At 33.0% G+C, this 15,494-nt stretch overlaps 2 protein-coding genes across 2 annotated transcripts in view; one reads left to right on the top strand and one right to left on the bottom strand.

Annotated features, from left to right (window-relative positions):
• The window catches only part of LOC119541989 (PARP1 binding protein), an 83,533-nt gene extending 81,837 nt beyond the window's left edge, over positions 1-1,696 (top strand). Inside the window, exons 9-10 of the mRNA XM_037846432.1 lie at positions 679-814; positions 1,322-1,696. Coding sequence (XP_037702360.1) covers positions 679-814; positions 1,322-1,659 — 474 coding nt within the window. The 3' untranslated portion in view covers positions 1,660-1,696. The remainder of the gene's footprint in view (positions 1-678; positions 815-1,321) is intronic.
• A 226-nt stretch (positions 1,697-1,922) lies between these two features.
• Positions 1,923-3,208, bottom strand: PMCH (pro-melanin concentrating hormone). Its single transcript, XM_037846433.1, has 3 exons — positions 2,913-3,208; positions 2,358-2,556; positions 1,923-2,074 (listed from the first exon to the last, which is right to left on the bottom strand). Exons 1-3 carry the CDS (start codon positions 3,177-3,179, stop codon positions 2,025-2,027), a joined length of 516 nt encoding a protein of 171 aa, XP_037702361.1. The 5' UTR covers positions 3,180-3,208; the 3' UTR covers positions 1,923-2,024.
• Between the last annotated feature and the right edge of the window lie 12,286 nt (positions 3,209-15,494).

Genomic DNA, 15,494 nt, shown 5'->3' with positions numbered 1-15,494 from the left:
AGTGTATTTTGTATTTTGAACCGTTAAATCATGTAGTCAAAGCTTCCTAATGTGATATATTTGAATCCTCTTTCTTATTTTCCTAAACATTCAAGTTTTTAAATGCCTTTGAGTTAACATTTATTATACCTTTCATTGCTTGTTTTCTGTTTTTATTTCACTCTCTTTTATTTCTCTTTTTCTTCTTAATGTTTCTTCCTTCTCCACTTTCTCTAATTTCTTGAATTGCTGTTTTTTTTCCCAAAAGAGTTGTGGTGTGTATAATTCTTAGGATGAAGAGCTATGCATTCTAAGATGTATAATATATATAAGAATGATTGTGTATATCAAATGCATTATTTTATCACTTATAATAAAATTCACTTTCCAAAGCAGCCAAGACACACACAAGAATATACAACAAAGGACTCTGAGACCTTAAAATGAAGTTTTTCATAGCTTTCAGAAAAAGTGTCAAAAATATGCAAAAAAATGGTATTACTGAAAAGAATAAAAATGATTTTGGTATCAACAATTCAGTTTACAAATTATGAAGCATCTAGGTTAAAAATTCCCAATGAATGATGGAATTTTTAAGGGTAACTTTCATGATGCCTTGATTATTACAGAGTATGTATCTGTGTAGATAAAAAATAAATCAAAATAAAGAATTGACTATTTTCTGTTTTCTCTTTCCAGATGAAGCAAACCTTAATAAGATCCCAGTTTGCTTGTACTTATAAAGATGACTGCATGATAAGCAAGGATAAATGGAATAGCGATAATTCTGCATCAAAGCCTTTATTTGTTCCTCACATAGAAAATGGCCTTTCTGGTAATTGACCTTATTTGAGCAATTAAAAAACAATTTAATTTTAGTTTACTAATTGGTTTTAACTGAGTAAAATTAGATGGTTTTTGTTTTTGTTTTTGTTTTTTCTCAAAGTATTATGAAATGTAAAGGTTTATATTTTTAAAGATCTGGGGGTTTATTTAAAAAGTTGATTAAGTACAAACTTATAACTAGAGATGGAACACAGTTTGATTTTACTAAATATATTTAAGAAATCATTTTTATTATTTGTTTAAGGGTTAAATGTCATGCATTCAAACAAAACAAATATTTGTTTGTATGGATAAGAGGTGGTACAGTAAAGTGAAAAGAAAGAAATATGATGGTAATGTGGCTGTATTTGATAATGTAATTTAAAGCATTCTTTTATTGTAAATCAAACATTTTTAAATATACTTTAGCCAGTTTTAAAGTTTATTATAAAATTCTCTCAGGTAATATACTAAATATATAATTTTTCTCTCTCCTTTTCTTCTTGCATAACACAAGGTATAAATTCATCTGTTGGAACAACAGCAGTTGGAACAAGTTCTGAAAATGTTCATCCGGATAGAAGTAAAAATGAAAAAATATTGGGAAAATCAAGAAGTCAGAAAGGGAATAAGAGCCCAAAAAGGAAACAGTTGGATTTGGATGGTGAAAATATTATCTCTGATAATGGAAATGAACTGCCTCAACATAAAAATGCTAAAATACTTGAGGCACCAGACAAATCACAGAATAAACTGAATGGCAAACTAGCTAGAGTAGAAAAAGGCAACAAATGTACTTCCAAGGACAAAGTGCTTGCTGGTCAGACAAAGTTAACTCAGTATTTTAGACTATGAATTTGCCTTTTATTGCTTTAGATTTATTTATATCTAAAACCTTTCACCAAAGACATACCTTTAATTTTAGAAGATCAAGGTATAAATTATCCTAATATTTTATTATTTTGTTCAGGAGTGTGTGAATGTAAGGTTAGTATGTTGAGTATTGTTCAAAAATACTAGTAAGTCATAATTATGCAGAATTTTCACAAAGTTTAATGCACAAAGAAAGCATATCATGTAGGTTACTGATATATCTTAATATTTTTTAAAACAGGCATTTAAAATTATACACAAGTCACAATAACATTAGGGGCTTTTTCCCCCATTGGCAATTAAACGATTTTGTTTTCTTCTGAAAAGATGGTATGGACCAAGAAGTATCAGACTTGCCAGCAAGGTCGGTAGACTCTTCCCAGCATACACCTGAGCACTGAAAGAAAAAAAAGTTTAAATTGTTTAATGGACTATTATTGTCATGCAAAATGTGTTAGAAATAAAAGAATGAATCTAGTAAAACTAAGTCTGTGTAAATCAAAATTACAGTAACTTATTAAATTCTTTTTACCCCACATTTGTGGGGGGCTCATTTGTATTGACTATAATGCAACTAAAGTCTTATTTGATTTTCTTATGATTGGATCCAAATATACTTAAGCTCAGAGTTCTATTATGGTGTTAAGATATAAGAATTGAATTTTTAAAAGACTACTCACTGTCAAAATCTCTCCTTCCTATAGGAAATTTAGCTGAGTTTTCTTCATCCCCAATTTCTCTCTTTTCCTGTATTGATTCAGTATTTTGAACGCCATTATCAGCTGGAAAAGCTACAGATCCTTTCAGTGCAAGATAAGGTTTGATAGCCAGATTCAGTGGCAGATCATGATTTAAGGAATTATATTTGGAGCCTGTGTTCTGCAAAGAAAATATTGATTTGTATTTTTGTTGTCTTATTGGGAATGGAACTGTAATACAATTGAATAATATGCTTATTGCAGCAATTCAAAGATGCTCTACACTGCTTTTGACTCTTTAAAAATACCTTACATACAAGTTTATTGGGGGACAATTTTGTTTGGATGAGATTTCTCCAGGATGGTAAAACAACCTGGTCTGTATAAAATGTCATCAATTATTCTAATGCATTTTATATAACTTTTTGTACATATTTCTGTTTATAAAAATAAGAGTATCAATTTTAAATTTCAAAGGATTTCTAAAAATCATTTAAATTTCCATTGAAATAAAGAACAAGTCACATTACCACTTACCTTTGAATTTCTGTTTTCCTCATTGTTCATGAAACTGCTCTCATCACTTTTGTATTGTTCCAGGGAAGGAGCAATGACTGATTTTTCTGCAGTATCTTCCTTCTGAAAGGCTTTCCCCAGCCTAAATGTATTAAATACCATGTCATCTTCTAAATTTCCTATGGACTTTGATGCTGCAAGTAAAACACCCTGAGAAAACAAAGAAAAAGTTAGTATTAATATGTATGATGAGAGACTCATTTTTGCCATAATGTTTGGTATATGCATAAAATCAAACAAGGATGTGTAAAATGAAGAAAAATTTCTCAGTCAACATGCTTCATAAATGATTCCTACCTTTATATATTTCCCAGCTTGAATAGAAAGCACTTCAAAGCCTTATACTTTCATCATTTTATAAATGACTCATCAGATGAGGCTAGCCTTTTGTATAGCTGCTAATGCTTACATTGTTTGGTTTTAGTGGCATATTGTTTATTCTTGAGTGTGAATTTTCTCAGAATCTGATTAAGATCCTTGGTAGAATGCTTTTTGTTGAATAGATTAGTCTTTTGAAAATGGGTTGTTATTAAGAAAGACCACAGGACATCAGGCACTCTATATCCTCTTATTGTTTCCTTCTGTGTATTTTCTGATGAAGATATTAAAATTCAAGTGATTTCACTCAAGGATGATAAAGATAAAAGTTTTATTTACTTTTAATCCTGATTAAGTTGAAATAATCTTCAAAATGGATTTCCTTTCATAAATGATCGTTATAGTTTTGGTGATTAAAGTACATGTGCCTGCCAGTGTGAACAAAATGGCATTCATACTGCGTGTAAAACTGAACTTTCAGGTGTGGATATTTTATTCTTGCGTTTACAAAATGATAATACTGACATTTATTAGTGAATTTAACAATTAATAAATAACAAGAATATTTATGTGCTCCATAAGTATTAGTTTTGGATGACAAGTATATGTCGTATGATTTTTAATTAAAAAATTCGGTTAATTTCTAATTTTGACCCCAAGGAATAAGTGAATGTATTCTTGTATATTGCTTCTGGTACATATGTGCAAGAGTTTTTCTAGGGTGTACTCCTGGGTATGGAATTGCTAGGTCATGGTCATGTTCAGCTTTGCTAATGCCAAAATGTTTTCCAAAATAGTCATAACCAATTTATGTTCCCACCAGCAGGCGATGAGAAGTCCCATTGTTCCGCATCCTCCCAATGCTTGGGTATCTGATTGTCCTTTTAATTTGTATTTCCCTAATTACCAAAGAGATTGAGTTCTTTCCATAGTTTTATGAGGTATTTATCTTTCTTCTTACATAAAATGCCTTTGTTTTGGTCTTTGTCCATTTTTCTATTGTGTTGTCTTTTCCTTATTGATTCATGAGGGTTCTTTATACATTTTGGGTATTCATTCTTTTTCAGTCATGTGTGTTGCAAATATTTTTTTCTCAGTTTTGTGACTTGTCTTTTCACCCCCTTTATAGTGAAATATGTCTTTTGATGAACCTAACTGCTTAATTTTAATGTTTGAATTTATTCATCTTGTTTCTTTATGGTTAGTACATTGTATATGTTATATTTTTGAAATCCTTCCCAACTCTGAGGTCATAAACTTATTTCCGTATATTTACTTCTAAAGGTTTAAATGTTTTGATTTTCACATTTTAAATTCTTAATCCATCTGGAATTTTGTATGATGTAAAATAGAGATGCAATTTTACTTTTTCCCAATGTCCTTACCCCCTTTCTTGAATATTGAGGGTCTATTTCTAACCTTTCTATTCCACATTGGCTTATTTTTTTATCTTTGTGCCAAATCTGCATAATTATTATAACCTTAAATAATTCTTCTTTGGTCTTTTGATAACATTTTATTGATTTCTTCATAAAGGTCTTAAATACCTTTTGTTGAAAGAATTATGTTCTTCATAGTTTAATTACAAGTAAGTTCTTTACAATTTTCTGTTAACACATACAGTATCTTCTTTAAAATTACCTTTTGAACATTATCACTGGTATGTACACATGTGGTTGGCATTAAAACATACTTTCTGAACTCTTTAATTCTAATAGTTTATGAACATATAGATTCTTTAGGGCTTTCCATGGAGACAGTTATATCAACTTAAAATAATGGCATTTTCTTTCTTTCTTGCATGTCCTATACTTGTTAACTTGTGTGTCTGCATGTTTGAGTGTGCAGACATAGTGGCGACAATCAGTAGATGTTAGAAATGGAGATAGCAGACATCTCTACCATGTTCCTGATTTTACAGGGAATCCTTTTAATATTTCTCCATAGAGTATGATTTTTTTAATGTAGGTTTTTTATGGCCATTCTTTATAAAATACAGGATATTATCTACTACATTTGGCCTACTGAGAGAGTTTGTCATGAATCTTTGTTGAATCTTACTGAATGCTTTTTCTGTATTTTTGGAGATGATCATATCATCTTTGTCTTCCAATCTTTAATTTCATAATTAGATTGACATGTTTTTCTAATGGTAAGATAATCATGTATTCCTGAAACAAACAAACGTTTTTTTGTGTATTATTGGATTCAATTTGGTAATATTTTATATAATACATTTTGCATTTATTATCATGAGTGACATTAGTCTGTAATTTCCTTTTTTTGTATTACCCTTGTCTGATTTTGGCAGCATGGCTGTACTAGCCTCATAAAATGAATTGGGGTACAAGACTTATCCTTTGTTTTTCTTTTCTCTCCTGTAAAACTTGGGATTGATATTTTCTTGGTGGGAATTTTAAATTAATGAGTCAATTTATTATGTGGCTATGGGAACATTCAACTTCTCTATTTCTGTTTTGGTTTTTTTTTTCTTTTTGTTCTTCAGAAATTTATGCTATTGTAGAATCTGTCCATTTTGCTATTTACAAATTTTATATTATAAAGTTATTCATCACATTTTCTTCTAAGTTTTTTTTTATCATGCTCCATCTGTTGTATTTTATTCTAATTATATTTATTTGTGATTTCTTTCTCTCTCTAACTCTTCTTGCTCTCTATCTCTACAACCCTTTCTTTTTTTATCAGGTTTCCTAGATATTTATTAGTTTTGTTAGAACTTACTCTTGTCTTTGATAGTCTTTATTATGTTGTTTTGTTTATGTTTCATTAATTTCTGCTTTTGATTATTCTTTACTTTTTTGATGTTTGTTACTTTTCTAACTTCTTAAATTGGAGTAATAACTCATTAATATTCAGAATTAAAAAAAAAAAGCATTTAAGGCTACACATTTCCCTTTAGCATTTTTGCAAAGTCCTACAGTTTTGATATGTAGAATTTTCAACACTGTTTAGTTTTAAGTTTTTGTAATTTTCATTATTATTTCTTCTTTGACTCATGACTTAGGTATTTTTAACATTCCAAATGTATGGGTATTTAATTTTAGGGAGGGATGGTACCAAGTTCTAACCAAATTGGGTCATTGCTGAAAGCTTGGTCTATAAATTATAGACCATTTGAAATTTGTATTAGATTGAATGATATGAAATTGACTGTTTTCAACCTTTTTTTACCTATAAGCATTAATTCCATAAGGCTCAACATAGAGAAACTTGTTTTATATCCTACAATATTTTCTCTTTGTGTAAAAGTTCTATTCTTGAAAAGACTGTGTGTACATTGTTGTTTATGGCAGGGTACTATATGTGCCATAATATGAAAAAAGATAATTGTGTTCAAATTGTATATGCCTTATTGATTTTATTTGTCTGATGGACTATCAATTAACTGAAAGATAGTTGCACATATCTCACTATTAAAATTGATTTATCTAATCCTGTTTGTGGCTCTGCACTCTACTTATTTGAGCCTCTATTATTAGGACATTGAAATTGCAAAATTTTCCTTATAAACCAAACCATATGTCATGATGAAGTGACTCTCTAGCTTTAATAATGGAGCTGGTCTGCTCCTACTTCCTAGGTCCTATTTCCTAGATCTGGGCTGGGAAAGATTTACTTGGGAAACTCTTCTCTGGCTTGTCCTCCCTTCCAGAATTTGCCCTCTAGGCAAAGGAACTTAAGACAGTGAAAGCAGTGTAAAAAATTATTGATGCAGATGGCCAGAGGCAAAGGCTTACTGCTTTAAACACCCAAGAGAGCTTTAATAATGTGTTTGCGTTAGAATCAATTTTTTTTTGATAAACATAACTACCTCAGCTTTCTTTTTATTAGAATTTCATAATTTTGCTATCACCTTTCCTGTATCTTCATGTTTTAGATATATTTATCATAAATATTATATAGCTGAATTTGGAATTTTCAGATCATCTGACAGTCTTTTTCTTTTACATGGAGGGTTTAGTGCATTTATACTTATTGTAATTACAGAATTAGTGTGATTCATTACTACTACTCTTATTTTGTGCTTTCAGTTTGTTCCAATATGTCTTTTTTCTCCTTTCTTGCCTTCTGCTTTAAATTTAATTGATTTTTTGTTCTTTTAGAGATTATCCTAGACATTTTAATATATTCTAGGTCTCAGTGGATTTCATGTTTGAAATCATACATAACCTCTGATCTCAGTGGAATTAAACTAGAAATCAATAACAGAAGATAGCTAAATAATTCATAAATGTTTAGAAATTAAACATTACACATTTTGAATAATGCATTGATCAAGAAAGCAATCTTTGTGCTGTGTAGAGCAATACATTGTGCTGTAGAGAATACTGCAAGGTAGACAGTGTCATGAGATGAGACTGGAGAGATAGGTGGGACTGGCTCATGTGAGCTATGTTAAAATACGTGGACTTTAAAACAAAGAAATCTGGGGTAGTTATACTAATATCAGATAAAATAGACTTTAAGACAAAAACAGTTACAAGGGACAACAGTTTTCATCATATTCTGACAAAGGAGACAATTCAAAAAAAAGATGTAACAATTATAAATATATATTCACCTAATAGCAGAGCCCCAAAATATATGAAGCAAATACTGACATATTTGAAGAGAGAAATTGCCAGTTCTACACTAATAACAGGAGACTTTAATACATCACTTCCAATAATGGTTAGAACATCTTGTCAGAAGATTAGTAAGGAAATAGAAAACTTGAACAATACTCTAAACCAACTAAACCTAACAGACATATACAGAACACTTCAAACAACAAAAACAGAGTAACATATTTTTCTTGAGTACACATGGATCATTCTCCAGGATAGACCATATGTTAGATCTCAAAACAATTCTCAATAAATTCTAAAACTTTGAAATCATACAATATATATTCTCTGACCACAATGGAATGACACTGGAAATGAATAATAGAGGGAGAATTGGAAAATTCACAAATATGTGGAAGTGAAATGACATGCTCTTAAATAACCATTGGGTTAAAGAGAAAATCGCAAGTGAAACTAGGAAATACCTTCAGGAGAATGTAAAGGAAAATACAACATACCAAAACTTGCTGGATGCAGTGAAGGCAGTGGTGAGAGGGAAATTTGAATCACTAAAAAAAAAAAGAAGGAGAAAGACTTCAGATCAGAGACCTAACCTTAAAATTGGAAGTAACAGAAAAAGAAGAGCAAACCAACCCAAAGTGAAGAGAAGAAAGGAAATAACAAAGATTAGAGCAGAGATAAATGAAATAGAAAAGAAACAAACAAAAACAATAAAGAGAATCAACAAAACCAAAAGTTGGCTATTGAAAGGACTATTAAAATTGGCAATCTTTACTTAGACTGACAAAGAACAAAAGAGAGAAGATACAAATAACAAAAGTGAGAAATGAAAAAGAGGACATTACTACTGACCTCACTGAGATTAAAAAAAAAAAAAAAAAGGCTAGAGGATACTATGAACAACTCTATGCCAACAAATTAAGATATCTAGATGAAATGGACAAATGCTTTGAAAACACAGAAACTATCTGCATTGACCAAAAAGAAATAGAAGATTTCTACAAACTAATTAGTAAAGAGATTGAATCAGTAATCAAAAACCTCCCAACAAAGAAAAGCCCAGGACCAGATAGAAGGCTTCACAGGGAATTCTACCAAACATTCTAAGAAGACTTAATTCCAGTTCTGCTCAAACACTTTCAAAACTTGAAGAGGAGGGAACGCTCCCTAACTCATTCTACAAGGCCAATATCACCCTCAATCCAAAACTATATGAAGATACCACAAGAAAACTACAAACCAGTATCTCTTATGAGTACAGATGCAAAAATCCTCAACAATATACTAGCAAACCAAATCCAAATGCATGTTAAAAGAATTATATACACCATGATCAAGTGGGATTTATCCCTGGTATGTAAGATTGGTTCCACACAAGGAAATTAGTTAATGTAATACACCACATAAACAGAAAGAAAGGGAAAAAAACACATGGTCATTTCAATTGATGCAGAAAAAGCATTTGACAAAATACAACAACCTTTCTTTATAAAAACATTTAGAAAAAAAAAAAAAAACATTTAGAACACTATGTATAAAAGGAAACTTCCTCAACATGATAAAGGGTAATATATGAAAAGACCACAGCTAACATGCCAGGCAATTTGGTAAGAAAAAGAAATAAAAGGCATCTAAATTGGAAAGGAAGAAGTAAAAGTTTCCCTATTTGCAGATGACATGATCCTATATACAGAAAATCCTGAAAAATCCACAACAAAGCTCCTAGTGGTGGGGTACAAGATCAACACCCCCAAATTAGTAGTTTTTATATACACAATGAACAATTGGAAGAAGAAATCAAGAAAAATTTCATTCACAATAGCAACTAAAAGAATCAAATATCTAGGAATAAATCTAACCAAGTATGTAAAGGACTTCTACACAGAAAACTAAACAACATTGCTAAAAGAAATCAAAGAAGACTTAAATAAATCGAAGGACATTCCATGTTCATGGATTGGAAGAATAAATATCATTAAGCTGTCTGTTCACCCATAGCAATTTATAGAATCAGTGCAGTCCCAATCAAAATTGCAATGGTCTTTGCAGAAACAGAAAAGCCAATCATCAAATTTATGTGGAAGTGTATGGGGCCCTGAATAGCTAAAGCCATTTTGAAAAAGAGGAATGAAGTTAGAGACTCATACTTCCCAATCTTAAAACTCATTACAAAGATGCTGTGTTCAAAACAGCATGGTACTAGCACAAAGACAGACATATAGACCAATGGATTTGAATCGAGAGCTCAGAAATCAACCCTCATATTTATGGTCAGTTTATTTTTGAGAAGGGGAAAAAGACCACTCAATTTGGAAGGAGTGGTCTCTTCAACAAATGGTGCTGGAAAAAGTGGATCCCCATTTACAAAAATTGAAGGATGGCCCCTACTTCACACTATATGCAAAAAATCAACTCAAAATGGATCAAAGACCCAAACCTAAGAACTACAATTACATGACCTTGTGTTAGGCAATAGTTTCTTAGAGTTTACACCCAAAGCACAAGCAACAAAAGAAAAATAGATAAATGGGACCTCATCAAATTTTAAACTTTTGTGTTGTAAAGGACTTTATCATGAAAGTAAAATGACAACCTACACAATGGAAGAAAATATTTTGATACCACATATCTGATCAAAGGTTTAATATTCAGAATATATAAGGAAATCCTTCGACATAACAACAAAAAGGCAAGCAACCCAATTAAAAAATAAGCCAAAGCTTGAATAGGTACCTTTCTCCAAAGGAGACGTACAAATGGCCAGAAAGCATATGAAATGCAAATCAAAACTACAGTGAGATACCATTTCACACCCGTTAGAATGGCTTCTATTTAAAACATGGAAAAGAACAAGTCTTGGAGGCAATGGAAAGAAATAGGAACACTCATTCATTGCCAGGGACATTGTAAAATGGTGCAGCTCATGTGGAAGATAGTTTGGTGGTTCTTTACGTAAGTATGGAACTACCCTATGACCTGGCAATCCCACTACTGGGTATATACCCAAAAGAATTGAAAGCAGGGACTAGAACAGACATTTTCACACCAATGTTCATAGTGTATTATTCACAATTGCCAAAAGATGGGAACATCAGAAATGTCCATCAACTGATGAATGCATAAATAAAATGCACCTTTTCAGCACCTAAAAAGAAATGAAGTCCTGATACATGTGACAAGATGGATGCCCCTTGAAGACACTATGTTGAGCGAATAATGCAGCACAAAGGACAAATATAGCATAGTCTCACTGATTTGAAATAATTAGAATAAGCAAATTCATAGAGTCAGAATCTAGAATATAGGTTACCTGGGGGATGGGAGGAGGATAGAGAATGGGAAATTAAGGCTTAAAATGTACAGAGTTCCTATTTGGAGTGATGGTAATGTTTTTTTAATTAATGGTGGCAATGGTAGGTAGCACAACCTTGTGAACATAATTAATAGCACTGAAATATATATTTGAATGTGATTTAAGGGTAAATTTAGACTGCAAATATGGTAACAGAGTAAAAAATTTTTTAAAAGTCCATGAAACTACATTACACAAACATTGAACCCTAAGTTAAACCATGGACTATAGTTAATAGTACAATTATTAAAATGTGCTACCATCAATTTTAATAAATGTTCCACGCCAGTGCAAGATGGTAAAAAAAGGATGGTATATGAGGATCCATTATTATATACACGATTCTCTGTAGACCCACAACTTCTCTAAAAGAATAAAAAATATTTGGCCTTTATTCTAAAAATAAGGGAGAATTATATGATCAAATTTGTATTCTACAAGTCCTGTTTGATACAGAATGGAGAATTAATGGCATGAGGAACACAGAGGTGTAGGGAAGACGTAGAGCGAGACCACAGGTAAACAATTAGGAGGCTATGGAAGTAATTTTGGTATGAGATGATGGAGGCCCAGAGTAAGCTAATTCACAGCAGTGACTAAGATTGATTCTAGAGATATTGAGGAGGTAGGATTAGCAGTATTTGCAAATTAACTGGTTAATTGTCAGGGGAATGGGAAAGGGAGATAGTAAGTGTGACTTCCAGGTTTCTATCTTGGCAAGTGTGTCCTGGTGATTCCATATATTGACTTAGTTATTCTGGAGAAGCAATTTGGGTGAGTAGATGATAAATTCAATTTAGGGTTTGTTGATTTTGAGACATCTGCAGGGACCCACAAATGGGGTTGTCTAGTAGGCAGATTGCTGTACTGCTTTGAATTTCAGAGGAGGATCTGAGATGGACCTATATATTTAGGAGCTATTGGGGACATAGATTATAATTGAAGTCACAATAGTGGCTACTTCTGCCTGAGGAATGTTTAGAATGAGAAGGAAAGAAAGCCTAAGACAAACCTTTAAGGACCACAAACATTTTGGGGATGGATAGAGGAATAGAAAACTAAGATAAAGTGTCTAGAGAGGCAAGAAGGAGCGTAGCATATTAATATGTTTCAGAAGTGAAGGGGGCAAAATAAGATTTTTTTTTTTGAGGAAGTAGTAAATAGTTTCAGATATTGCCAAAATGTCAAATGAGATAAGGACAAAGAGTTTCAATTGTATTTAGAGACAAAGAGGCTATTGTTAATTGAGAAGAGCATCTTAAGTGGGGGGAATTGGGGGCTGAGCCAGATTTTATGGTTTGAGAAGTGAAAACTGAGGAAGTAGAGACAACATTTTTAAGAAGTTTAACTGAGGGAATGGGTGTTTGAGGTTGTGGTAGTTTTTGTTTATTGTAAAATGAGAGAATCCCGAATATGTTAAAATATTGATGGGAATGATCTAATGGAGAGGGAGAGGATGAAGCTCTGGAAATCAGGAAATAATGAGAGAACATATTAAATTAGTGGGGGAAAAAACCTCTAGAGAGCACAGGTGGAAGGATTTGGCTTAGATGGAAGGAGAGACACTTCTTCCATCAAAATGGAGTAAGGGGGAAAAGATGCATACAAATATAACTAGTGCTTAGGTTTCCTCTGATATCTTCTATATTGTCTTTGAAGTAAAAAGGAAAGATCATCTGCTGAGAATGAAGAGATAAAAATTCTGAAATTTACTATTATGGATCATGAAGAATGGGAGAGAGATGAATAGAGAAACCTGGGGCTCAGCAGGCTGAGCCTCCATTAAGGACTGGTAGCCATGCATTTAGGGTGTTACAGGTTGAATTATGTTCCCAGAAAGATATGTTCAAGTCCTAACCCCCAGGATCACAAATATAACCCTGTTTGGAAATAGGGTCTTTTAAGATTTGATTTGTTAAGGTGTCAAACTGCTTTAGGGTGGGCCCTACTCTGCTATGATAGACACTAGAGGGGAAAATGCCATGTGACAATGGAGGCAGAGATTGAAGTGTTGCAGCTGCAAGCCAAGAAACACCAAGGATTGTCAGCAAACCACCTGACTCTAGGAAGAGGCAAGAAGGATTCTCCCCTACCAGTGTCACAGGCAGCATAGCTCTGCTGACATCTTAGTATTGGACTTATTTATTGTCTCCAGAAATGTCAAAAAATACATTTCTGTTTTAAGCCACCTAATTTATGGTACTTTTGTTACAACAACCCTAGGAAACAAAGACGGTGACGGAATCTTCATGAAAGTATGATTCTGTCCAACAGTGCTCAATAATCTGGACCAGGTGCAGAAATGTTTTGCCAGGTAGGAGCAATGGAAGTGCTGGGCAAAGTAGTTAAGGGTAGTGGTAGAAGTCATAGTCAGTGAAATCTAAACTGGAGAGGTAAGGAAAGAAGATTACAGAGTCTTGAGTAGGTGAAAGTAGAGGTCTGTGGATTTAAGGGGAGAATAGGAGTTGTTTTGAGAGTTGAAAGAGAAGGAGATTGTGATCAGAGAGCAGAATACCTAGATTTCAGTTTTAGTGATGCCAAAATCCAAGATATGGCCATGGGAGTGGGTGTCTGGGAAGTGTAGATAAAAGACCACAGTGTTGGATGGGAATCAAGAGTTTGGTTTTGGATATGTTAAATTTGAGATGTCTAATAGACATTCAAATAGAGATGACATTAGATATGAATTTGGGATTTAGGGAAACAGTCAGGGGTAGAGATACAACTTTGAGAACCATACCAGATACGAGACCAGATTGGTTATCTTAGAGCATCCCAACATTTGAGATGAGGAAGAAGATAATCCAAAAGGAGACTGAGAAGAAGTAGACTGTGAAGTAGCAGTGTGGTGTCACAGAAATAGAGGGAAGAGAGGGTTTCAAGAAGGAAGGAAGGAGTGATCAGCTGTGCCAAATGCTGCTGGATAAGTGTGTCAGTCAGCGTTCTTCAAGAAAGAAATTTTATTTTAAGGTATTGGCTTACAAGATTGTGGGGACTGGCATGTCAAAAATCTGTAAAGCAGAGCAGCAGGGTGGAAAGTCAGGCAGGATTTTATGCTGCAGCCTTGAGGCAGAATTTCTTCTTCCCTGAGAAACTTAGTTTTTTTGCCCTCATGGCCTTCAGCTGACTGGATGAGGCTCAGCTACATTATTAAGGGTGATCTTTACTTTAAATTAAATGATTGTAGATGTTAAGTGCATCTGCAGCAAGAAATACAGATTAGTGTTTGATTAAATAAAATAACTGGGTTCCATAATTTAGCCAAGTTGACAAATATGACTATCACAGCAAGTAAGATGAAAACTGAAAATTGGTCTTTGATTTAGCAATGTGGAAGTCATTGGTCAACTTGATAAAGCAATTTCAATGAAATTGGTAGAGATGGAACCCTGATAGGAGAGAATTCTGGAAAGAATGGAAAGAGAGTAAGTGGAGACAATGAGAATAAACAATATGCCAATGAATTACGCAGAAGGAATGCAGAGACATTGGGCCATGGATGGAGGAGGGTAGGGCATCAAAGGAAGATTTTTTTAAAAGACAGCAGATACTATGGCATGATATATGTGTGATGATGATGAAGAGAAGTGACATTGCTGAATGTTGTAGAACTTGAGTAGCAGGTGGTTTTCATGCTATTGATAGTATGGAGTAAAAAGAACATTCATCAGTCTCCCTGGCAATGTGGAATATGACTCCCGGGGAGAAATCTAGACCCCTGCATCATGGGATGGAGAACATCCTCTTGACCAAAAGGGAGATGTGAAAGGAAATGAAATAAGCTTCAGTGACAGAGAGATTCCAAAAGGAGCTGAGAGGTCACTCTGGGAGGCACTCTTACACACAATATAGACAGCCCTTTTTAGGTTCTAATGAATTGGAATAGCCAGCAGTAAATACCTGAAACTATCAAACTACAGCCCAGAACCCTTGAATCTTGAAGACGATTGTATAAAAATGTACCTTAAGAGGAGTGACAATGTGATTGGGAAAGCCATATGGGCCATACTCCCCTTTGTCCAGTGTATGGATGGATGAGTAGAAAAATGGGGGCAAAAAAAAAAAAGGCACCCAGTGTTCTTTTTTAATTGTTTTTTTTTCTCACTTTAATTTTTATTCTTATTATTTTCGTGTGTGTGGTAATGAAAATATTCAAAAATTAATTTTGGTGATGAATGCACAACTATACAATGGTACTCTGAACAACTGAATGTATGCTTTGTATGACTGAATGATATGTGAATATATCTCAAAATTGAATTAAAAAAAAAAAACATTCATCCC

This window comes from Choloepus didactylus, chromosome 8 (assembly GCF_015220235.1).
Source record: "Choloepus didactylus isolate mChoDid1 chromosome 8, mChoDid1.pri, whole genome shotgun sequence".
NCBI classification, from domain to species: Eukaryota; Metazoa; Chordata; class Mammalia; order Pilosa; family Megalonychidae; genus Choloepus; species Choloepus didactylus.
Note: the sequence above shows the minus strand (reverse complement) of the source record. Positions and strands in the feature narration are given on the sequence as shown.

Excerpts from the sequence above, each read along its gene's own strand:
- PMCH (XM_037846433.1), bottom strand. The coding sequence starts at position 3,179 with ATGCATATACCAAACATTATGGCAAAAATGAGTCTCTCATCATACATA. Across the intron at positions 2,557-2,912 it reads AGGAAAACAGAAATTCAAAG|AACACAGGCTCCAAATATAA; the intron begins GTAAGTGGTAAT and ends TTTTCTTTGCAG. Across the intron at positions 2,075-2,357 it reads AGGAAGGAGAGATTTTGACA|TGCTCAGGTGTATGCTGGGA; the intron begins GTGAGTAGTCTT and ends TTTTTCTTTCAG.